This window comes from Dromaius novaehollandiae, chromosome 5, assembly GCF_036370855.1.
Source record: "Dromaius novaehollandiae isolate bDroNov1 chromosome 5, bDroNov1.hap1, whole genome shotgun sequence".
Lineage (NCBI taxonomy): Eukaryota > Metazoa > Chordata > Aves > Casuariiformes > Dromaiidae > Dromaius > Dromaius novaehollandiae.
Window position 1 is genome coordinate 27,749,204 of NC_088102.1, and position 25,998 is coordinate 27,775,201.

The 25,998-nt window shown below is 37.2% G+C and overlaps 1 protein-coding gene across 1 annotated transcript in view; it reads left to right on the top strand.

The window, feature by feature from the left end:
• SEC23A (SEC23 homolog A, COPII coat complex component) overlaps nucleotides 1–16,149 on the top strand; it is a 30,248-nt gene extending 14,099 nt beyond the window's left edge. Inside the window, exons 12-20 of the mRNA XM_026120379.2 lie at nucleotides 2,610–2,699; nucleotides 3,929–4,035; nucleotides 5,036–5,189; nucleotides 5,798–5,875; nucleotides 6,919–7,080; nucleotides 8,463–8,549; nucleotides 10,211–10,366; nucleotides 11,026–11,091; nucleotides 14,631–16,149. Of these exons, the coding sequence (XP_025976164.1) occupies nucleotides 2,610–2,699; nucleotides 3,929–4,035; nucleotides 5,036–5,189; nucleotides 5,798–5,875; nucleotides 6,919–7,080; nucleotides 8,463–8,549; nucleotides 10,211–10,366; nucleotides 11,026–11,091; nucleotides 14,631–14,720 (990 nt within the window). The 3' untranslated portion in view covers nucleotides 14,721–16,149. The remainder of the gene's footprint in view (nucleotides 1–2,609; nucleotides 2,700–3,928; nucleotides 4,036–5,035; nucleotides 5,190–5,797; nucleotides 5,876–6,918; nucleotides 7,081–8,462; nucleotides 8,550–10,210; nucleotides 10,367–11,025; nucleotides 11,092–14,630) is intronic.
• The last annotated feature ends 9,849 nt before the right edge of the window (nucleotides 16,150–25,998 follow it).

The window sequence follows — 25,998 nt, forward strand, 5'->3', positions numbered from 1 at the left end:
CGTTAAATTTACATCAGACTTCAATTATCACTTATTTTCTTATAAAGTGTATATATATATTTTTTTACAGTTAAATTTTGTGGTTGATTACTAATCTAAAACAATTCCAGAAAATTCCCAAAACTTTTGCTGAAATCATCTGAATTAAAAATTCCAAGGTGAAATGTATGAATAAAATTCAGATGCACATAGCTAGTTTAAAGCGGTAACTGCACAATTAGTCCTGCCATAATACTTTTAACAGTGAATGTGAATGCAGTGCCAACTGTTGCCGATGTATTTCTTCTTGAACGTTTGTTTTGTTTGGTTTCACCGGGTTCATTTTGGATGACTGACTAGGCTTACTTTAATTGGTTTATTTGAGTGCTTGTGTCCTTTTGATGACAAAAAGGTATTGTCACTTCAAATGCATCACTACCTGTAAATGGATACTTTGTTATTTACTAGAGACTATGTAACTATATACTATAAACTATGTAAACTACCTGCTGGAAGCTTTTTGCTGGTGTGTATTAGAAGAGGCGCTCCACTTCAGCACACTTTTTGTAAATACTGCATTTAGTAGTGATTCACTGAATGAAAAGCTGACAGTTTTTATAAAAGTATTCCTGTTTCAGGCAAGTGTAGAAAAATCACTGTGAATGAGACACGTAGTCTCTGTAGTCCCTCATATAACAAAAATGAAAACTGGATTGGGTATTAAGAATTCCTAAAATACAGATTGCTTTGTAGAAAAACAAACAACTTTCTTCCCTCCCTTGTCAAACTTTGGGCTTGTGCACATTCTGTCTTTTTAATTCTTTTAAAAGTATAGAATAGAAATATGTAAAAATTGTTGACTTTTAATTTGAGATCATCTTTTCCTCGTAATTAAAAAAAAATATATATATATATATTTAGGTAGCCATGTCTGTCCTGTACATTCTTTCTTTCACTATATATTTATACTTAGCTTAAATGTATATTATTAAACAAGTAGATTGTCTCATATGTATCAAATCATAAACTTTTTTTTTTGTGACCGATGCTATATGTACATGAACAGCATAGTCCCTTTTAATTGCATATTCTAAAGCATATACACTCTAGATTTGGTTAGCCAGATTCTGTAAGGATTCCCACAAACCAATGTCTCTGTTAACACTGCCTAAAATGTATATTCTGAAGTTTTCTTCCAATCATTTAACTTTTCGTAATCTATAAAGCTGAGTTTAATGGAGAAGTAGAATTTTAACAAGTAGTCATACTCTTATCTGAGATGTCTTGGATATCTGAATAGTCTTTTGTTACGGAGTGGTCACATACTTTCAGGAGAGCTTTGAGGTATAAATGTTCCTTCTTTTAGGATTTTTATAAGATATAGCACAGATATCTTTGGCTTGTTTAATTCTGAATTCCCAGTGTACGTGCCCCAAAGTTTTCTTGCTTCTGGCAATTCTTTTTTTTTTAATGCAGAGAAACCTTTGATAACTGATGGTTCACTAAAGTCTAACTCATTTATGATACAGTCATGCTCTGAACGTACACTTTTTCATCTTAATAAAAGAGGCAAAATCAAACAATCTGAAATAGGAAGGCAAAAATGTGTTATGAGCTACCGCTTTGCTTCCACTTCTCAGAACCCTTCAGTTCTCTTGGCTGACTTGTCAGATGTTATCAGTCAAATCATATTCAGGTTATATAGGGCTTAAATGAACACTGATCATTTGTCCTATTGAATAGCTGCTCTGAAATTGTGGTAGGGAAGTTGCATATTTACCTATCAGAAACTAAAGAAAGTCTTCTCGTATACAGTACTGCAAGTCTTGCCACGACTGTATCTTCTTGCCTGGGGAAGCTGGCAGAAGAGCAATAATAGGGGAGCCAGTAAGAGCAACTGTGGTAGTGGAAAAACTGTTAGTCTATCTCCAGTTCATTTGTTTGTATCAGACTTTTGTCAGTCTAAATTTCCTCTACTTTTATTTCTGCTAAGCTAAAAATTGAGATGCATCTCTTTCATTGTGTTTTCCACTTCTTCAGACTCTCGGAAGCTTTACATTTGATGATTCATTGCTTCTTTTGTGACATTTCATCAATACTCAGTGCTCCTTCAGTATGAGAAGTGCACACAGTCTGCCTCATTGCTATCTTAGTGAACATGCAGAACAAAATGGTAGGGACAGCTCCAAAGGTCAGGAGCTTACATGCCACCTTTGGTTAACAGGGAAGGTTTTTACCAGACTCCCATACCAATCACTGCCTGCCTTTTTCTGTCTTTCTTATTTCCTGCCTCCTCTCTTGGGATAGTTTAAGCACAGTAATTTTCTCTTTAATTTTTTCCTGTTTCTGACTGTTTGCTTTTTCTGTTTTTCTACTGCCATTTTCTTGTCTTTCTAATGTTCTAATGTTTTTCTCCCAGCCATCTCCTTTTTTCACTATTCTTGCATCCAGCGCTGCAGTTGTATTTTGACAGCCTTATCTATTTCTGGGGAAGCTGGCAGAGTGAGCGGGGAGAAAAGTTGTGACACAGTAGTTGTCAAAAAGAATTATCTATAATGGCCAGATGTTGTGCTTCATACAAAAGATAATACTTCTGTTTTCTAAAGGTATTCTATAAAATCTATTCACAGGAAATTGGAACAGGAGGTACTTGTCAATGGAAGATTTGTGGGCTTAATCCCACTACCACGCTTGCACTGTACTTTGAAGTGGTCAATCAGGTAATAAATATTTGTCAACTTGTAGCAAATTCTAAATGCAGTAATAATTTTATGTGACTGCTGAAGCCTGTATTTAAATTTTGTTGTTCCCTGAAGCACATTAGCAGGGATGCAGACAATGTTGCCATTCTCGTGTCAGAGAGTTTAGAGTCTCATTTATCAGAGTTCAGGAGATGGACACTAACAGTTTAATGATGGGTTAATCTGCTTCTTAAGGAATCTGATAATGAGAACCAAAACATTGGGTGAAATTCGGATCAGGTTCATAATCTAAGTCCAAATCTTTCTTTTCAGTTTATTACGTATTAAAATGTAATTCAGTTACAATATCGAAAATGCTGTAATCTGTATATTTAAAGGCATTTTTTCAATATTTCTGACATTTTACTGAGCAAGGTAATCACTCCATAACGTTATATTTTAATTTATGCTCTTATGGGTCAGTATTTGCAAACAAAGATTGGCTGCATTGAAACACATTGAAGATGTGTAGCCTAGTGCCCTGTCTCCCACAAGGGATGCCAGAGAAGAGGCTAAAAAACATGACAAACAAATGTGCTACTTTGTGCTAGTACTTTCCCTTCCTCCAAACATTTGCAGCTCAGTAACTTTGTGAGCTGGATGTAGTTTCTTTATATTCAGTATGCTGTGTTGTGTACTTTGTTGCAAAGCCGCACATTTTAACTTGTGGCCTACCTTAATAACTTCTTATTTTACTTTTTGTGTATTTGTTTAAGTCCCATTTTATTACTCTGTCTAAAACTGGGCTGATGATGGTGCCTTGTAGTTGATTTCAACCTTCCTTCTCTTTTGAAATTACTTAACCCGTTGGCAGTATAAAAACCTGTATTTCTACTGTCCAGAGTTTTAAAATTTCAGTTTGCATCTGGATTCTAATCTTTAAGTTTCTGTGGCACTTTATGGGATTTATTAATCAAGATTTTAGAGTAGTATCAGTTTTGTTACCCTTTAATTGTAGTAAATCACGTGACGTTCAGATAGAATCTAATGAAGTCAGCAATTGTAATGTCCCTTTGCAATAATGTTTATTAGCCATGTTTAGCGAAGATACTCAACGTAATAAAATGTTGGAGAATGCATTTATAGAATTTGAACTGCCTACCGCTAAGAGATTTATAATTTTCTAATCATTCTTTTATATATTTTCTAATTTTACTATAAAATCTTGAGATCTCCCCTTGGTTTATTTTTTTTCCTTCCACATTCAGCACAATGCTCCAATTCCTCAGGGAGGACGTGGTGCAATCCAATTTGTGACTCAGTACCAGCATTCCAGTGGACAGAGACGTATCAGAGTGACCACAGTTGCCAGAAAGTATGTTTTATTTGTGATGAATGATTTTTGAAAATGCATATTGTAAATGTTTGCTATTTAATCTTCAGATGTTCTAACACAGATGTTCTGTGTTCTCAGATACACAATGCCGCAGGTGGGGAAAGCAGGATCATACCTGTGACACTGTTCTCCTTGTTGTTTCATGGTTTGTTTCCTCTCCAAGAGCTTGCAATGGCTGTATAGTAACGCTATGGGAATGGTCTGAAGTAACCCAGGTTGTTTTAGATGAAGAGGAAACACTATGAAATTCTATGGCCTAAACTGAGGAAATGGTCAGACTCAGGGGATAATAAAGATTACTTCATCTCTTAACTTGTGAGTGTTAGCTGCAGTTCAGGTGTTATATATACCTGTTCATCCATGTATAACCCTTACCTGCAGCTTCCTTGATTCAATTTACTTTACAATTTTAGTAAGTGATGTTTGATATTAGGGAGGCCTTTTTCAATTATGTTTCCTTTAAGTTCAAGGAGATTGAGTGGTTTAATTTGATGGAAAATTCCATTTATCTAAAGCATATTGCCCATACTGTTGATATGAGTATCTTGTTAACTTGCATTCATTATATTAGTAAAATCTTCTTGATGACTGATGAAAGGATAGAATAACAGGTGCACAAGAAAACCATTAGTCTGGAAGGTGTATTGTGTGATTAGCTTCCTGGACAGTGTTTTCTGTAACTCGCATTTCATAATTTTTCAATTTTTTATGTAATAATTTTTTTGTAAGTGACATTGTATTTTATTTCACTGGTTGCATGGCATCTGTGTTCAAATAAGGGACAGCTCAAGAATAAGGGACATCATAAGAAAGAATGGTAACTGAGAGGCTGCTGATCTATCCCCAGCACGTTTTTTGAAATTCCAGCATGAGCTTGTTAAACTGTGAATGCTGTTTTCTCTGCCTTCTTGAGGGATACTTTTAAGTTGGACACCTTTTCTTTCACTGTGATGCAAATACTAGTATTTTTCTTTTGCAGCTGGGCAGATGCGCAGACACAGATCCAAAACATTGCTGCGTCTTTTGACCAGGAAGCTGCTGCAATTCTGATGGCTAGACTGGCAGTCTATAGGGCAGAAACAGAGGAAGGGCCCGATGTGCTTAGGTGGTTGGACAGACAACTTATACGACTGGTAAACAGGACTATATTTAGAGCTGAATTGTTTTCTTGTCTCCAGACATATCATTCTTGAATGACTTGTGTTCAGTGGTTGTTTCTAAACAAGCAGAGGAATTGAATGCTTCATTTCCACAAGTGGGTAGGCAGAATGACCTGAGAATTTCTGTTTAAAAGGGTAAAAGAGCAGCTGTCTCCTCAGTTCTTAGCATTTGGTCATTGCCAGCTTCTGAGAGAAAATCTAGCATGAGGCTTGTAGAAATTAAACCTTTCTTTATTTTCTGCTGTCTCTAGTGATACTGTAAATTACATTTTTTAAAGCAAAATAAATCATATGGAATTTCCTTACTTTGAAAAAATCAGTTTTGTATTATATTTTTTTCTCATGTGTAAGTAGCTAGTTATTAACAATTGGTTTTAAACATGTCTGAGGATGTTTAATCATGTAACTTTTTCATGGTGATTTTAAAGAAAAAATACCCAATAAACCCTGATATGTGAGGAAGTCACTACTTGTTAAGAAAAGCACTTGTCACGTCTTTTTTCTTAGGTTTCTGTTTTATTACAAAGGCATAAGCATATCATATATTCATTATTAAAACAGACATTTTTCTTTTGCTTCAGTGTCAGAAATTTGGAGAATATCATAAGGACGATCCAAGCTCTTTCAGATTTTCAGAAACCTTTTCACTTTATCCACAGGTGAGTAGAAGGAAGGTGTTTCTCTAACAGATAAAGAATAAATGCTTAGTGAATTAAGAGGTATTGTAGGACAAAGTAAAATAAGGCTTTACGCTGGATATCAGACGGAAAAGACCCCGCTTTAGCTACTCTCTGGCATGTGACATTAGATGATCACCTCTGTTGTCTGTGCTTCTGTTTTCCCTGTTGCCTTCTGTCCTTACAGCTAGACTCCCTCTTACTGTCTATACTGTTTGGTTCTATTATGATGGATTCCTCATCTTAACTGAGTTTGTAACTCAGATAATAACACTCTGTGTGTTTTAAGTAGTTTTAATAAAGAAATTCAGGAAACATGAGAAAAGACATGTTTTTGCTTTGTAGTTTCTTTGCTATATGATTTGTAATGATGAACTTGATGTGATATATGATATAGGATGAACTTCAGCTTGACTAAATTACACTTTAAATAAATTGTTTCTTTGTTAATAATTGATTCTGATAAACTCCTTCATTTGGATAAACTATGTTGCTTTTGGACTCTTCAGACTTCCATGATATGTCTGTTGAAGTTACCTACCTACCTACCTGAAGTTGTTAACTGCTATGGGGAGGCTGATTCATCAGTGAAAGGATTTGCTTCTTCCATTTTGACGAACAAAGTTCAGCTTTGCTGTGGTTAAATTTTTTTTTTTCTTTTAAACTGTTAACTTGCTATAATGCTTTGTGTTCAAGTGAAGCAGCCTCTCTCATAGGAACTGTACAACTTGCAGTATGGTTTTAGCAATATTCAGATATACTCTTCATCAGTTAGTACTGGAGAAGAATTGTTAAACTTTTGGCCATTCTGAGGTGTCTCTCTCTCTCTCTCTCTCTATATATATATATCTGTGTATCTGGTCAAGGTGCCTATACAAGTCAGAAATGTTAAAGGACTTGAAATTCAGTTTTGCAGTGGCATTAGTCTCATCTGGTTTGTTTTTGTGAAAAACATTTTCTCTCCTTTTTCCATCCTCCTTTTTACCTGTGAAAGTTCAAATCAGCTGGTTTTGGGTTTTTTGCAGTTCATGTTTCACTTGAGAAGATCTCCTTTCTTACAAGTTTTTAACAACAGTCCAGATGAGAGCTCATACTACCGTCATCATTTTATGCGTCAAGATCTAACCCAGTCACTTATCATGGTTCAGCCAATTCTCTATGCCTACTCCTTCAATGGACCTCCAGAGGTATCATTCTATGTAACATAATTGTAGGTTAAAAGAATCTGTTTTTTATTTACTTTCTTGAAATCATTAGGAGTTTTGCTTTTGTTTTTGTGGCACCAGAATGTAAACCACAACAGAAAATGTTTTTATTTCAAACTGTACTTTTTCAGTAGATTTTGAAAGAAATCTGTTTTTGGAAATGTACAAAACTCTCTCCACCTTAGTACCCTTATCCAGAAAGGATTGCTTCTGATTTTGCCGTGGTTATCATAATGTATAGGTTTGTTACAGAACCTTGCATTTGACCTTATCATGGTACATCCTGTACAAACCCAGAATACTAAGATCATCTCCTAAAAAGCATGTAATAGAAGTGTAACACAGGAGACTGCAAAATGAATTTGATAGGTAGAAGAGAATGAGGAAACCGTGAGACAGTGAAAATTAACACAGTAGGCAAGGTTTTGGCACACTGGAACCCTGATTTTGTCAAGATTTTATAGGCTATGTCATGGCAGAAGAAAAGGGGTTTTAAAGTGGAATTTTAATTAAAGTAATGAGGTAGTTTGTGGAGATCTACTCACAAGTGTGAGAGCATTCATCCGTATATAAATAACAATTAGTTATGTGAGTGATGGAAACACGATCAAGCTCCACCTGATCAAAGGGGAAGCTGACACCTTAGTATAGAATGAGTACTAATTTAATGTTTTGTTTTCCCAGTTCTTGTAATAATTATTATTTTTGGTATCCCTAATGCGATTGATCAAAATAAATCATATGGCACCAACATAATGTCACCACCTGTAAAGAGATGAATTACAACGTTGAAGATTTAAGTATTACATTAGAACTCATAAATCATGAGTATTACTATATATATTTATATGTGTCTGTGTGTATATATACAGATGTGTATAGGTGTGCGTGTCTGTGTGTATGTATACACACAGGCGCGCACACACACACATGCACACACAGAGTAATAATAGCTGCAAGGACAAGACTGAAAAAAACTCCAAACACCCAAATCCCATGTTTGAATAACCACTGAATCTTTAGACATTGAAGTATCATTAAAATCAATATCATTGCATGGGTAAAAACAGAGGTTCTTGAAAGACTGGAAGAATGCATAATAATGAAATAGCTCTCAGCTCATGGATTCCATTTTTATCACTTTCATGAAATTATTATTCAGAATCAAGCTGGATAACTTCAGAATGAGATTGTATGGGTTGCAGATGTATAACTTGAACAAATATGGAGCTTTAGTAAGTGATTTTAAAAGTTCCTAAGAGTCAGTGACTGATTGAGAGAGCCTGTAGTGCCATCTGACTGCTGAGTTCAGCATTGGTTGGTATGTTGTTCTCTTTTTGTATGCGTATTTATTTTTATTTTAGCCTGTTCTTCTGGATAGCAGCAGCATTTTGCCAGATCGCATCCTCCTTATGGACACCTTTTTCCAGATCCTTATTTATCATGGAGAGGTAAGATTAATCATTTCTTATATAAATATTCCATTTTTTTGTAATAATATTTCATTATGAAAGTAAAGCCCTGGTTTTAAAAGCACTCCAGTGCTTGACCTCATCTGCGTGACTGGTACCATTAAACTTGAAAGGTTTCCTGAATTTCTAATTCACATTTGTAGCCTAACATGTCCCATACACAGGTACCTGTCATTACTAGCTATTTTGGTCCTGTTTTTTATGATAAGTTTAAGTCAAATTAGCTTTAGTATGAGGTTATTTGTTTTAGGCCAGTATTTTTCCAACTTTTAAAAAGTGTTATTTGCTCTTTTACAGTTCTGCCCCCTCCCCTTGCCTTTTTCACTCACTTATTTTAGGCCTCTGGATTGGCAGCGGATTAGTTCTTTGGGGCTAGGAGAGTGAGAACACCATGTATTACGGTCACCCTTCATCTGTACTATCCTAGAGGAACTAAACTGTTCTGGCAGTTGAGTAGATTGACATTCCCCAGTGATATAAATGCTTATGACTTGCTCTTGCTCTGCTGTCCAGGAGGAATTGAGCTGGTCCTTTTTACTGCTCTGCAGCCACAAAGGGTTCCCAGCTAAGAGTTTGAGAAATACTGTTCTGGATCACGTCCTGCTAGCTGCACTTTTAAAAATATTTACTAAACTTTAGCACTTTTTAAAGTAGAAAAATGTTCTCTGTATTTTTGTAAGACACTGTCAGGGAGCAGCAGGGACAGGCTGCTCCGTCAGATAAGAGGAGCTGGGAGCTGAACATGATAACAAGGCAGGCAGAGGCAATGGCCCCTGCAGTGAGGGCCTGTCCCACAGCGCTGACCCGAGCAAGGTGAGCAGGGCAGGCCTGGTGAAGGTAGTTCAGCCACAAGTACAGATCATCAGACAAGTCCATGCTGGTGAGGCAGGATTGAGGTCAAGCCAGCGACTTGAGTCAGCAAGTCAAGATCAGGGTCGGGTAAGGAGGGATCCACTAGGGTTGGCCACAGCCCAGTGATAGTGATGGGGCAAATCGGAGTTCAGGCTAGAAAGTCTACAGGCCATGGTCCAGATCAGTGAGGTACCTGGCCAGGTGCAGGTGTGGCTGCAATGCTACTGCAATGTAGCTCAGGCAGGGACCAAGCGTGAGAGCCGCAGCTTAAAAGCAGCTCACAAGTGAAAGAGGGGGAACCTCTGCTGAGGCTCCGTCCAGGTCTTTCCTTCCAACAGCTCGTATCAGTGAGCTAGTCTTGAGCAGCCAGCTTTACTGCTAGAAGGTGGGGAGGCTGCACTGTGACCCCTGAAAGTGCATATCAATTCAGATATTTATTTCTGATGTGTCATAAAAGTGCACATTAGAGAACTGTAAATAATATTCTCTGACCTCATGGTCAGAGCTCAGGGACTAAATGTTTAGCGTACAAAGGGTGTCAAAAAAAAGAAATATTTATGTAAAACATTGTATTGTTTAAAAAAAACCTAGTGGTTTGTTACTTGCGTATCCTGTTAGAGCCTATATTTACAGAGGCTTTTTAAAAATTAACTTACATGCTATAGGGTAGAAAGGAATGAGAGGTAGAGAAGGGTCAGCAATGACACATTCTTATCTGAAAAGCTTTTTTATTCACTAAGAATGATTGATGAATCAATTCTGTACTTCCTTGCTCCCCCAATCTCCAGACCATAGCTCAGTGGCGTAAATCAGGTTACCAAGACATGCCAGAATATGAAAACTTTCATCACTTGCTACAAGCTCCGATAGATGATGCCCAAGAAATTCTCCATTCCAGATTCCCGATGCCCAGATACATTGATACAGAGCATGGAGGAAGCCAGGTATGGTAAAATATGTATTATATAATTTAAGAAGCAATATTTAGTAATAGCTAGAGACTTTATATATCAAACTTGCATTTCTCTGCTAAAATATATGTAAATTGTAAGTTAACATCTGGAAGTTTAAAGCTTTGACAGAGCCAGATACTTAACAGTATCTTATCTGATACTTAATGGTACCTTTTTGCCTAATTCATGAATCCTGTTGTTTATTATTAATTTAATTACACTGGCTTGGACTCTCAGCTTCCTTGTATGAGATGTGCAGAACAAAAAGGTAAGCCTTGTCAGAGTCTCTGGATCAACAGTAGAATTATTCTTAGTGTTATTTTTTCAAAATCTTTTTTACTAATATTTTATTGATACTCACGTTTGTTTTGCTAGTGCTTAAAAAGAGGAAAATCTTATTTTCTGTTACTTTTCAAAATTGTTAGCATTTATGCATTAGAAGTATAGAATCCAGGAAGTTACTGTTCTAGAGAGGGCTACTCTGCTTGCTCTTCTAAATAGGCAACTGTGCACATTTTAATCTGAAAATAGGAGAAATGGTATATTATAATTTTCATACACAGATTTTTTTTTTTCTGAGCATAAAAAATCTTTTATTTTCGAACATTAATGTATTGCCTTTTATCCACCCCCCCTTTTTTTTTTTTAAGGCTCGTTTCCTGCTTTCAAAAGTTAATCCCTCTCAGACTCATAACAATATGTATGCGTGGGGACAGGTAAGTATGAATCTGCTGATGAAGCTTATATGCATGAAATAGTTTTGCTTTCCATTTCTCTATTTCAGAAATCAGGTGAGACATTGTGTACATGTAAGTAATAATGTCAAATGTTGAAACTGGAGGAGAAATGGAGTATTGGCATGATGCCGTCAGAATTACTAACGTTAAAAAGAATGGATTTCCTGTTTCCTTCAAAAAAAAAATTGATATGTTTTGCTGCTTTCAGCTTCAGTTAGTCTACTTTCATGTCTAGCCATCTGTCTTAGACAGATACCTTCAAATTGTTTGGAATGAGGGTACTTAGCACAAATAAAGACCAGTGCAGCTTTTTTGACTACAGCAAGTAAATGTTGAGATTAACATGAAGCAAGAACTGAAAAGTACACCAGTACTGATTTACTGGTGTTTCCTGGAATTTTTTTTGTCCCTTCTGGTGAGGATTCAGCTTTTCAAATGTTATCTCTAGGAGGAAAGTTATATTTGAGTTCAAAAGATAAATTGTGCAGCAGCTTATGTTTTTGACTATTGCATCTCAGTTCCATGGTCTCCTTCTAAGTTCAGCTTTTATAGCAGAAAGAGAAACGCTGCTGTGGGTGAACACTAGTGCAGTCTAATTTTGTCATGGAAGTGTGATTGCCTCCGACACATAAATGCAGCAGTTCCTGGGACCTGCGTGTCAACTGTGCTTTTCAAGTATTTTGCTAAAGGACCTACAATATTCAAGTCATTAATAAATGGAGCTTTGCAGGAATTTTATGACAGTAATTTTTGTCAGGTAAGATTTATCAGGGTATATTTTCATAGAGATGTATCAGATGCAGTGAAATTGTCATCAGGAAAGAGTGCTGAGTTCCAGAGTGGAAATACTTGATCACCTTAGTATAAGATCAGGTCAGCAGGATTTGAACCTGGCTGTCCTTCCTCCAGAGTCAGTATCCTAACCAGCAGTCTGTTGGTCTCTCTGTCTTTGTCCTGTTACGACCACAACACACACACACAAATAAACCCCATAGTTTGAAAGATCTAGTTTTTATCCAAGCATTACATAGAAATTTTGAAGTTTTGAAATTTCTCATGGTGTGTTTCCTGCTTACTTAATTAGTAAGCAAATGAAATAGTATTCCAAATTTAAATGCAAATACAAAACAATCTTTGAACAGATCTGAAAGAAAACTGTTCATGCTCAATAAGTTAAAGTGAGATTTTTTTTTTTTCTGATGTACCTAGGAAAAGATAGCTTTCTTTTTATTGTTGTAAAGAATTCTGTTCTAGGGTAACATATGAAAAGCTGCGTTAACCTTCCCAGGGGCATTGCCATGTTTGTACTTAACATAATAGCCCATGGTTTTTGTGTGAATAAAGTTGAATCAAGTAAAAATTATGAAATCAGAAATGTGACTGTTGAGGGAAAATTTTAAACTGAACTAGTTTTGCTCATGTTTTTCTCCTGAGCTTCCTGAATTGTTTCATGTCACTTCGTGTGACTTTTGTGTAAGCTGAAAGTTTCCAGGAAATATTTTTAGTCCGCGCTGACCAGAGGAGGGCACTGGCACACCACTGAAACCATGTTTCAGGGGGTGATGAGCTGATTAGAAAAAATTTTATTTATAATATTAAAAAAACCCAAAAAACTAAATTTCAGCAGATAATTGCCTTATATTTATTTAAAATGTTTTCAGAAAATAATTGTAACCATTTATCATACAGTTTCATTCTGCATACTTTGGAAGTGTGTATTGGTAGTCTTTGAAGATTATTTGAGCATGCCATTATTTTCAGCTTTTTTTTTTTCTTTTTGTCTTGATGACTATGGGGAGTTTTGCAATTTAAAATGAAAGAGGAGTTCAATGGTACTAATCTTATCAGGTGCCCAACTAGCTATCGCTAAACCACTGTTTAATTGAATTTAAATCTTAACTGTATGTCTTAGCTCAAGATTTTGAGATATTATAGTAAGCTGTTTTTGAACAGAAAATAAAACTTAAGGTGATCTGTGCAATTGTGCGTTGTACAGCAAGACCCTGCTGATTTTTTGCTTTATTCCCCAGCAAATAAAATACTCTGCTGTCTTGCCTACTCTAATGAGCTGTTCCCAATCTTCAAAGTAAACCTACTGTTGGTGACAAGAGCTACCTGGGTGGAGGCGGTGTTCAGCCTCGAGGGCAGAGCTTATGTATTGGTTTTAGGTACCCTGGGTTGCCACACTAATGGTAATTGTGAGGGGACTCCTTTCCTAGAGGTTTAACAGCCGCAATGGCAATATATTAACTAGAGGATGATGTACTCCCATGTGTAAGACACAAGGTGGTGAGTTATATCTGGCCCCAAAACTAAGCTACTTGTAATTCCCTTGCAGCTTCTTAAGTAAGGAGAGTTCAGACTTGGCATTTGGCAGTCTTGGAAGTAGAAGGTGCTTTATTCTCACTCTGCCACCGACAGTTGATAGACAGACCCAACTTTATGGGTCTTCCCTGACATAGGTTGTGTAGTGTGTTAAGCGTAATGCAGTGAAGCAAGAACTCTTAGAGCTCCTGGATTTGTCCTTTGATGATTATCTGGTTTTCGCTGGCTCTCAAAAAGGAGCAGCACCAGTTTAGGGCCTCCTCATTAAGACTTTCCTGTCTCTGTTTTGTAAAGGCTCGGACAGCTCTGATTTCACTTGGAATTGTGGGTGCTTAGTACCTTTGAAATGATTGATTTGTTGAGATTTATAGGAATTCCTCATATATCTGTAAATGGAAGTAATCACAGATTTACTTCAGAAGTCTTGAGAGAGTTACTATCTAACATTTGCAGAATCCTCACCTCTCCTGTTTCATTTAGGCTGGGAATTTGCTTAAAAATAATAGTAAAAAAGAACCTTCTGAGGTCAAAAAGTAAATTGCAAAAATCTCTCCAAAAAGGGTTTTCATCTTTTATGATCTGATTTTGCAGTGTATGACCTTCAGAAGTTGTTTTTGTGGTTCTTTGAGGTGGCACAGAGCTGTAGGAAAGGACTGGCCCAGCTTCCCTTGAAAAAACAAATTGACCTTCGCTTAGTGTCAGATCAGACCCGCAGTGGATTTTTCTTCCATTTGTCATTTTGATAAGTCTGGGCTTCAGTGATAGATAAGGATTTACTGGTTATGTCACTTGCATATTTCTGTTTCTCTCATCTTTGTCTTGCTCCACTGTGATAGGGATGATATAGGAGTTGTTGCATGGAAGTTTTATTCACTTTTTAAAATGTTTAAGTCAGCATTTGGCAGCTATCAAAAGCTCTGGATTTGTATGATTATCTCATAACACTGGGACTTGTTGCAATATGCATTAACAGGGGAAAGAATGGAGTTGTGGTTTATGCCTCAATTTATGTAAATATATGAAAATGTATATAAATTTACAATAGCCTGTTTTTTGTCAGAGTATGTCAGCAATAATGTGTTTCTAAGATCTTTTTAAACTTATAAAGTGTTGATTTAATAGAACATACTGCACATTAAAAATGTTTTTTCTTCACAATAAATATAATATATTCTCCTTGTTTCCTTCTGTAGGAGTCTGGAGCACCCATTCTTACAGATGATGTCAGCTTGCAAGTATTTATGGATCATCTGAAGAAACTTGCTGTCTCTAGTGCTGCCTGAGATTCTGCTGTTAATTAAAACCACAAATAAGCTGGAGCTAATTTCATCTTTTTCTCCTTCACCCTTTTCCATGTCTTTCTTGACAGAATGCTCTGATATGCACAAGCTGCCTGACTAAATTTAAAGCAGTGTTGTTTTCAAAGAAAAGCTTTTATCAGCAAATGTCTTAATGTAACCTGCAATGTGTAAAAAAAAAAAAAAAAAAAACAAAAAAACCCAAAAAAAACCAAAACCACAACAGGTAGGAGGTTTAATTAGATTATATTTAGAGGAAAAAGAACAGTCATTTTGGTTACTGTAATACTATAATTACATTGAAAACATTTATAACAACTTTGAAATGTGATTTCTCCTTCCTTTTTAAATGGCTGAGGCTGATTCTGCTTTGCACTACAAGGGCATATTGAACAATAAAGGAAATCTTTGGTGACACCAGGTTTTCCAGACTGCCATATGACTACTTTAGTTTACTCAATTTGAGCAAGAAGTGGACAAAGAAGCAATAAAAACCATATAACAATAATATTAACTCACTCCTCTGACTTAGTCTGCCAAACTGTTCTTTTCTGCAATGATCAGTTATTGTTCATGTGCTGGTTGTTTTTGGACTATTTAATTTCAAGTATTTCCTCTTCCCTTTCACCCTGCTCGATTCTTTGGGAGCACAGTTTTTCTTACTCTCTATGTAAAGAATTTGAATAGAAAAAAGTAAAAAAAAAAAAAAACCCTGTTATTGTGCAAAGTTTAGAATCCACATGCTGTATTTTTGACAAAAGTATCTATTATCAGAAAAACAGTAACAAATGAATATGTTCAAAAATTATTTTTAGCTTGAGCTAAGAGAAACCATACACTACCAAAATGAACTGACGAGAAGTACAGCCTTTGATTTTTGTCTATGAGTATGCTTTTAAAAAATATATTTACCTTTTTTTGATAATGCCTTACAAGGTCATTACACTAATGCATGACACTGCACATACGCTTTTTGTTTCTGCTTCCTTTTTGTTATGAATTCAACAGGCTGCCGTTCTTGTTGAAACAGTATTATATAGAATATGCTGTAATTAACCTGATACTTAGTTCATATCTGATTTTTGGGGGTAAATTAATAGGCTTTCCCATTTGCTTTTTGAAGTTTACACATGCAACAGATGTTTACATAGGTGATATGACACTTTGGCAAGTAAAGATGTGAAATGTGGTATTGGATAATACAAAATGGTGCCAAGCCTGAAGCAAGAAAGAGAGAAAATGTTTGGACATAGGAAATTCAATCATATATTGGTGTGATAAGCATGAATTTTTTTTTCCTGTTTGTCTGTAAATTCTGGGAAACTTGATTATATCAGATGCTCTCCATTTCTTTTATCTAAATGAGATTGAACTCCATTTGCCTCAATACAAATAAAATATATGTTTTCTCTCATTTTTTGTATTTAGTGTGCTGGTTTTCTGTCAGTGCTTGAAATGAAATGTGGAAATAAAGCTGGTAATGATATAATTCAGAATAACTTCACATCTTTTTTTCATGTAGTGATTGGCATCAAACTTGTTTAACTTCCAGAGATACTGAACTGCTTACATTAATGGCAATTTAGGAAATAAAAATTCAGAACCCTCTTGCCTTTGTTTCATACTAGCTAATAAACAGCTTTTTAAAAAAAATTCTCATAACACTAAATATGTCTGATCTGTTTGGCAGTTAAATACCTTTTGACTAATGAATCAGTCTGACTAATGAATCAGTCTATCGTTACCAAATCATGTTAATGGATTTTTTTTTTTTGTATTTATAACTTGTCTACTAAATCCTATGTTTTCCTTCCTACCCTTTAACCAACTTTCAGTCTGTAACAGGTTCTTTCATCCAGTCCTTTGACAACTTTAGCTTCTTCTGTAACTGTAGATGTTTAACACTGTCAAAGGCTTTTTGAAAATCCAAATATGTATTACCTTTATATTCCTGCTTGTTGACCCCTTTCAAGAACACTGGCTAGTTAGTGAGGCAGGATTTTTCTTCACAGAAAGGATGCTGACTCTTTCATGAGCTCAGAAGTCCTGTTCTTTATTATAGACTCTACCATCTTACCAGGGATGGAGATCAGACTCAGCAGGTTGTCGTTTGCAGCCCGTTTTGTGGAGGGGAGAGACACTGGCAGCAGTGAGCATGTGTAATGGTAGTTACACACCTTGGCTAGCAATTTTGCTTTTCCATGTTTTATTTCCTCCAGAACTCTTGGATGAATGCCATCCAGTCCTGGTAACTTACTAATATCTCATTTATCTGTTTGGTTTAATACTGCTTGTACCTTTACATAAAATTGATGTAGCTCATCTGACCTGTCTGCTGCAAAGAGTGCATTGGAAGTGGTAATCTCCCCCATACCTTCAGTAGTAGACTTCACTGAGCTTCTCTGTGGCTTTATCATTCCTGTGTGCCCCTTTTATTCCTTTGCCATTGAGCAGTCCCACTGATTCTCTAGCAGCTTACCTTCTTCTGATTGTGTTTAAAGAATTTTTGACTATTAGGTTGAACATCTTATGTAAGGTACTCTTCAGTTTTAGCTTCCTTAATTTCCTTTTAACATTCGACTAGAATGTATAGGAGATGCAGCTATTTCAGGGCTTGTGTCTGTAGGACATGATGGTAACCACCAGTTGTTTGCTGGATGAGACTCCTGTTACATTTCTTGCAATCAGGACTGACAGTTTTTTGCTATAGCACCAAGGAAAAAAATGACATTTCATTTCAAATACAGTTTTGGCAACATTGATGTGAATTGTGATTTTCTTCTACAGCTCAGTGTGATGTTGTAAATGCTGTTAAACTCTTGTGCATAGAATTTAAAAAACAAATGGGTAAATGAAACATGAGGATGTCTTATTTACAATAGATCTTATATATGATTGCTGAAGTTTCATGTCAGGCAATTAAGACAGATGCATCCTAAAACTGATGCTGTAACTGATGGGCAGAACCGTGAATAGCCTAAATAGACTATCTTGTTTTTCAAATATTTGCAGTCTCTACAACGCTTGTGTTGGATCTCATGGTGAAAATTTCTTGTTTAGAGGTTATCCAGATGTGATGCAATTGATTGCATTTTCCACAGGAACTTAAAATGTCTTTTCTAGTTGCTTGAGAAGTAGGCTGTTCATTATGACTGAGAGTTGGTCAATATTTAAATCAGTAGTATGTTCTATGCTACAGGAGAAAATGGTATAAAACTGATAAATTGCTGGCTATTTGCTGTCCTTGCTAGCATCTGTATTACCTAGTTTTCTTGGTGAAGATGCAATATCCATGATACTGCTGTCTTATCATAAGGGTTGACCTATTTAACTATGATTGGAGACCTTGCAATGATTTCTTTAAATATTTGGTTTTGGTTGGACACAGATTGGAAATCGGAGGGGAAATTCGGGCAAATCTCCTTATGAAAAAAGCCTAGAGATTTTTAATCCTCTGCCTTGAACTAAGAAGAAGTAGCCTTCTGCAGGAAAAGAGATAAAACTAGTTTGCTCACTGACTGCTCTGTTAAGGATGGGAAAGTTGAAGACTGAAAATTATCAGTGGGCAATGAGAAGCAGGGGAGCAAGGAACCAGGTGTTCTCTTCTCTGCTTTGTTAGGCAGGCTGCGATTTTTAGAACAGTACAAAATCTGTGATATAAACCTCCTTGCTGAACCTGTGTGCCTGAAGCATTGCTGTCCGGGAAGTATATTTGTCTCATGGAGCAACATGAGTGAATCTGAAATTAATATTTTGCCAGGATCATGACACCACACTGAGGCTCACAGCAATGTAATGACCATTCATATTCAATGGGGAAACTCTATTTCTGTCATGACATCGTATAGAAAGCACAGTGGGATTGGCAGTCGTTGCACTATCTGACCTATGAGGCATGCACTTCTAGCCTGCTGCCTTCATCTCAGGAAGACAGAGGACAACTTTTCAGGCCATATGTGCTGTTCAAGCACCCGAATTTTTCTTCTCTACCTATTGCCTTAAGTCCCATTCTTACAGTTTTTTTAATATCTCCACAAGCTCTCCGTATATTTAGACCAGCCTGCAACACAGAGCTGCTATCACTATGTCAGCTCTTCTTATGCGAACAGGAAAAAATCACAAAGCTTTGGGGTGGTGTAGTTTGGACCATCCTGAGTTATAAAATGGTGCCTGATGTTTTTCTAGATGTACGTTCCTGGTAGACTCGGTTGTAACTGTCCAGCAGTGGTCCTGATGGCTTTCCTCACTTTCTGCAGCATGGGCAAATGAATAAGGCCTATCTTGGTTGAAAAGGTTCTTGTGGGGTCATAGGGAGCCATGACAAGCATTACTTTGACACAGTCCTTCTATACTCATGTGCTGTCCCCTAATGCCATCACCTGTGACCTCTTTTCATTTTCCTTCCTGCTACAGGATCTTTTGCAGTTACTGTTGCGTGGTTGTACCTTTGCATTGTACTTTTCTCATAGTTGCTAATAGGAAATACACTTTTCCAACTGTACCGGATTTCTGCTTTTTTTTGATGTTAAAAACAAAAGTTATTTTTCATAAGTCCTTTTTTTTAAGCATAGTGAAAATATATGTAATCTAAATTTCTTCTCTCTATATGCATCTGTATTTGTTTTTAAACTTCTTTATTGGATTATGTCCTCAAAGGCATAGTTGGTCTCTTACTACTAGTATGTTGAACATTAGGTAATAAAAGTTTGTAAGTGTGAGAGCTGCCCTTCGTTCAGGAAAAGTAATAAGATTTAAGCTCCAATTTGGAATAAGCCATTTAGAGCATTAGGAGCCATCACCTAAAATATGGGCCATTTAAAGGACTGGGCAGAAACAGCTGTATTGGCAAAGTGTTTTTCTGGGTACTGGCTTAAAGTGCAAAGGAATAGGCAAAACAAAACTGTCAAAAGGCCAAGTAGAGAGCAAGAAATTGCTTGAGCTTGGAAATGTAATCCAAGAAAAACAGACAAGAGAAAGCTTTTTGGAATGAACAGTGGTTGGTCTAGTATTTATTGTGACCCAGAAATGCAATAGAAGAAACTGGGAAATGAGCAAAGAATTTACCTTCTCTCTGATTCCTGCTATTATTAAGAAAACAAAATGGTACCTTTGTTCTTTATAATGAACAGGCCTGTACAAGGAATTTCAGTGTCAATGTTGCTTTTTAGGGAAAAAAAACCCTGCAAGACCCCAAATATTGCCTAATTGATCATTTAAAAGCACTAAAGTACATCCAAGATGGGAAAAACTGTCTCCTTCTACTCACTACTTGTAGCTTTTCTGTAGTTAAATGAGAGGGTATTCTCTGACTTGAAAATAGAAGGAAAGTTTTGTCTAAAATGCTTCAGAAATTGAAAGTAAAATCTCTTTTAATCTACAATGACAGAAATGCTTCTATTTTGATTTCTGTCATTACAGTGTAGAATATGGTGCATGCTGAAAATGTGGTCACACCAGCAGTTTCAGAAAGAACAAGTGCTGGGAACGTTACTGTGTAGTGTGCATCCTTTCTGCATAGGACACAGGAGAGCGATTCTTTTAATTTTTTTTTTAAATGACCCCTGCATTATTCCAAATATAGATTGCATCTGCCTCTTGTTAAATCATCTCTTTTGTGTGAGAAGAAGGAAGGCAAAGACACACTCCTCACCTGCCTTATGCAGCTTGGGAATTGTGTGTGGAGAGGCCAAGCCAAAGGCTGCCTGGGGCCGGTGAGCAGGGAAACACTGTTGTCTTGATGCAAAGGTGGCTCGCTGTGATATTCAACCATACTGTTTTGGTTTGCAAGCTGTAGGAGCTAGTCAGTCACAAGAGAGGGGAACTGAAAATATCTGTCCTGTGAGTGGTTAGGAAATCACTGTGGGGAATACCCACCCCTAACCAGGGGAAAAGACCAAGGTTGGTAAAACCTGGCAGCATGTAGGGGCCACCTCGCCAGCAAAGGGAGAGCATGTATCTCCTGGGTGCTGTAGCCAGTCCTTGAACTCCAAGAAATGTCTTTAATTGAAGGCATATTAAAGGCAGTTTATGCATATTTATGTGCATAAAAGCCTCAAAGCTTGAGGTGTTTCTGACTGATTATCAGGACCAGACTCCTTGCCCAACATGTAATGATGCTGGAAAGAAGGCAGGAACGAATCCTGACGATGCTCTGCTCTTCCCTGGGTCAGGCAGGCAGCGAGCCTCTGCCACTTTGTTTCTTGCTGTCTGTGACTGCTGGTAAACGCCATGACTTGGCCTCTCCTCTCCCCCTAGTTTGCAGGTCTGGGACTGGCACAGCTGGTATATTAAGGTCCTTTGGAAGTACTTTACACTAACTGAATCCATGTTACATTACACTACCTCATAGTGTTTTTTGAGGAGTTGGAGATTTTTTTTTTAGCTACTCTCTGTGTTTATTTGATCTTTCTTTTTAAAGTCACCTGTCAATAATTTGCTTTCCCCTTGCTGTAAAAGGGGGAAAGGTAGTGGATTGTTAACCTTAGACTGTCATCTCCTGCTTGGATGGGATAACAGACACAGATTTAACAAGCTCAACCCCAAAGTTGAAGTTAAATTGCTTAAAGGCATGTGTATTTGAGTGGAATTAGAAACACTGTCAAGATGGATTCCTACAGCCTCAAGGCTTTGTCTGTGAGACTGACATCGGTGGGTGGTCCCACGGGTGCTTCCAACACACATTAGCATGTTTGGAAAATCATATGTCCCAGTATTCCGTCTTTTCAATGGTGAAAAATAATAGTCAGTAAACAATGACCAGCATCCTATCCTGTTCTTCTACTCAGTCTGAGGCAAACAGTTTCATTATTCCTTGTCAGGTTGTGAAACACAATAGAGCTGAGCTCAGTTTAACTTTTGGCATTTTGGGTTCATACAGAAGTTAAATGTTACATGAAAACCAATGAGCCTGAACAGAGCAGATGGAAAAATTAATGAAGCTGTTGCTCTGCTCTGAATTTAATGTAAAAGCTTGTTTAAAATAGCAGATTGTGCCTAATAGTGCAAGCTCTTGTCCAAAGAAAGGGCTGTGACACTAAAAGATAAACAATGAAATTGATGTCCATAAAATGATTTTGGCAACAATGAAGCAAAATAATCACTGCATACTTTAAACAATAGAGACTGTCACCAACACCTGCAGGTTGTCCATCCCGTGTGTCTTTCCATCCTGTTCTATGGCTGCCTGGAGATGTCTGGTTCTGTGGCACACTTGCCATGAAGTGAGGTAAGAGTTTGTTTGGAAGCTAATGCATGTGGCGTGAGCAGTAGGGCTTTCCTAGAGAGAAATATCTGCATGTGTCATGTCTGTGCCGTCAGCCTAATGCACTGGGGCTGTGCTCATTCTGGGGGTGTTTCTTGGGAATGGCCAAAGTCCTGTATAACTTATTAGAAAGTCCTGTATAACTTATTCCTCATGTATTTGAGGAAGCCCAGGCATGGCAGCTGTGTAATTTTCTCCTGTTTTCCTTAATGCTGGGAACAGAAAACCACTCCAGGCCACTTGGCCACTTGCAAAATATGTGTATAAAACATGCTATCAGGGTACCTTGGAACTATAATGGTTGTTTGGTGGGGTGGAAATGACGTGGGGATACAGTCTGAGGTCACTGAACATATATTCTTCCTTCTAGATTAGACCTCATTCATCTTCAACCTTGAGAGAGTAACTCAAGGACCATAGTTCGTAGTCTACAGAGAGCACATGGAACTGTATTGGTGAATAAAAACTTACGAGGAGCACATAGCCATGTATGAAAAACTGAAGCTAGGCAGAAACCAAAAAAAGGTTGTGTGACACTGAATTGGTATGAAGTAACCCATTCAATTAAGCCAGTACCAAAAAAGAGGTCATCTTTCTAGGATTCAACTATGAGCTCCTTTTTGGCTGGCTCTTCTGCGTATTGGTGACTGGTACACACTTCACTGTTTTCTGTACTAGCACTGACAAGTTTGGACTCTGATTTGATATAAGCCTTGTAAGACCCTATATGAAAGGAATAACCTATAGGGCTTTCCTATATGGCCATATAGCCATATAGGCTATATGACCTGAAAAGAGTGCTGCCATAGAAGAGTGACTTTTTTTCTGCTAGATATGTCAGTATTGCAGGACAGCTTGAAATACTAATTGAAGCATGTGGAGGGTTTTAAAGAACTATTCTAATCTGCAGACATGTCACCCCTGGCTAATGAAGTAGTGTGTAAGTGGTTTGTAGCATTGTTAATCTTTATTCATCCTGGAGCAAGTGTATTTTTGTTAGCACAGCTCTTTAGCAGGAATTCTTGCATTGAACTCTTTCGAGAAAACAGATGGCAAGTTGATAGCTGGTCAAAATACTACTTCCTGCATCTTTCTGGTATGCCATGCAAGCAGCTAAAAGAGTAGTGAATGACCCACAAATCCCTTTTGTTGTTACCACAGTCATTGTCTGTGCGGCAGCCCAACTGCTAAGCCCAGGCTGTGTTTGTCCAGGAGGAAAGCAGATATAGAAGGAAAGCTGTAAGGAGAGGCACTACCAGCCACCCCTTCTGGCAGCCAAAGGGTCAACTGGGACTATTAATTGCTGCAGACCTTACGATTTCAAGCAATGCTGCCACTCTAATTCAGATCAAAATGTGACCCTTGCATATGAATTTCCATATTATGTCCTCTCATCGCAAATGTTTATACACTGCACTGGGAGAAAAATAGCCCAGGTATTAGCTCTTGCACTGTGCCTTGAGCAATACTACAACATGAGAGGACATAAACTCTCATTTCAGACTTGCTCCACTCCCCCACAGAAGGTGGAGGAAAAGGAAGACGACACTCTTTAAATGATGGCACCAAACAAAATAACGGGACTTTTTTTCCTGTGACAGCAGAAAACTAGAGAGTTAAGTAGGTGCGGAACTTAGCAGAATGTGTATTTTGTCCTTTAAAGAATGAGGATTTTATCACAGATTTGTTGAAGCTAAAACTGATTGCAGAAGATAGAGTATTTTTTATTGGAGTAAAGGCACGTCTGGAAAGAGAGACTGCCATCAGACCTAATCCCCCATAACTGTAATTGTGTAACAGACACTTCGTTCAGATGGGTTATCTTTGTGCCTCTGTGCATGAACTGCCAGCCATGACAAATATTTTAACCTCTATTGCAGAACTAATACCTTCCTTACAAAAACGTAAGATGAAGCTTACATTGTGTCATAGGGAAAAACGCAGGAGAAATTGAAGGTATTTGATGATGTCTGGGGTTCTCTACAACAGCAAGGACTGCCAGGGGATAGGAGGAAGTTGGCCGCATCAAATGAAAGAAAAACAGGTCTGGTATCTTGGTAGTCCCTGCCAATCTAATAAGAGGAGAAAAATCCTTGCCATCTTCCAAACTTAACCCTGACTTAACCCTGAATACCAGCAAGACGCCCTAGCTTTCATTTTTCTAGGGACACTAGTTTGGCATCCTAGAGCAAGATACAGTTAGTGGCTGTTTCCAAGGAAAGCAAAAATGTCCCAGAAATGAAGCTGTGCAATGAGTGGGTGGAGGAAAAGATCATGCAGCCTTTGCAGAACAAGATATACAGTATATGCACTACAAACAAATCCTTACTCCATTCTGTTTTCTGATTTTTTTTTTGCCCATTAAATCAAGCCAAGTACACTCTGATTTCTATTTTTATAATTTGGCTGACTAAAATGAAAAAGATAGTTAAACTGAGCTTTTACTGCATAAGTGTTCTGCTGTTACTTCCTTTCCTTTGGGAATAGCTGAAATTGCTTTTCTCTGTACTTATCAGATGTGTTAGTCATATGTTGACAGGATGCTTTTGAGCAAGGATGCAGAAAATGTTATGGCTGCACCTTCCAGACTGAGGTGATGGTTTAAGTGGCTTAATAATCTCTTCCTAGCTAAGGAATATGAATGAATTTTCTTTGAGAAAGAAAGAGAACACCCTGATAGATAATGGTAGAAAACAAAACAGATTTAATAATTGCATGTAATCTATCAAGACCACAGCATAAAGAGTCCCATTACCATATCTGTTCCTTTCAACTTAAAAATGAATTGAAAATTCACAAATTTAAGGGTGGGTCCTTGCACAGACTACTTGTTTTTCAGCAGAATTGTAGCCCAAGTCCGAATAGTCCCATAGGCTGTAGGAGATGGACTGAGATTCCTCTTCTCCAAGTGCGAACCTGTGTCTTTGTGGCACTGTGTAAAACTACGTGAATAAACTCATTAAAGAGTATTTCCTGAGACATGCTTCTAATTGAAAAGATAACATGTGGGCAGAACACTTTCAAAGGCTAAACCACCTTAATCAGAGTGAACTGAAAGCAGATTAAACAAAAATTAAATTGTTCTCTGTACAAAAGTACCTGAGATACATCAAGTGACAAGTCTTCTTAGTAGGTCAGTTGCATCTGAATGAAAATTACCCTTTGTCCTATTTAAGCAATGTGTATAAATAAATCTGGATTTATTTTTTGAGAGGATATAGTTGGTAATGGATGACATAATAGCACTCCAAGAGCTTGAAACATCTGAATAGAATCATCATAATATTCTGAATAGAATAAATAGGACATCTATTTTTGTGAGATTTCTGCAGCATGTTAATCTTAGACACAACTGATCTTATATGCTAATAAAAATACATATTATTCAAAATATATATTATTCAAAATACTTACACATTACAACAGACAGTTTCCAAATTCTTACAAAAAGAGGAGACTACTTTTACAGACTCTGCCCCCAATCTCACAAAAAAATGAAAGCATTTATTTTTGTGCAGTGATCCCAATGAAGTGGTTCTTTTGCTGTATGTGGAATCAAACGTGCTTGCTAAACCTCCGCAGGAAAAGAGATTTGCTTAAAGACAGGCATTATCTTCTGAGAAGTACATCAGTGCTTAATGCTAACAGATAAGCCCTGTGACGCTTTGGCTGCAATTCCATGTTTTTGTAGGATTCTTACTTCTTCATGTTCCCTCTCATTACTGCCTGCCAGAGGTTGTTCCTGCTTCCAGTTTGCCAACTGAGCCATTTTGTGGCTACACTTTATACCAGATCAGTGAAAGGAAAGGAGTGGATGGAGGCAGCAGCAGCAGAAAATAGTAACATGGATCTGCAGCTTCCAAGTGACTGGGAATATTTTAATCACTGGCATTATCTTCGGCAAGCCTTAAGAGGGCAGTAACTGCATAAGCTTTCAGGTCTGATTCTGACTCTACTTACACTGGTTACTGGTGTAACCAAGTCTCTTTGATTATATCTCTT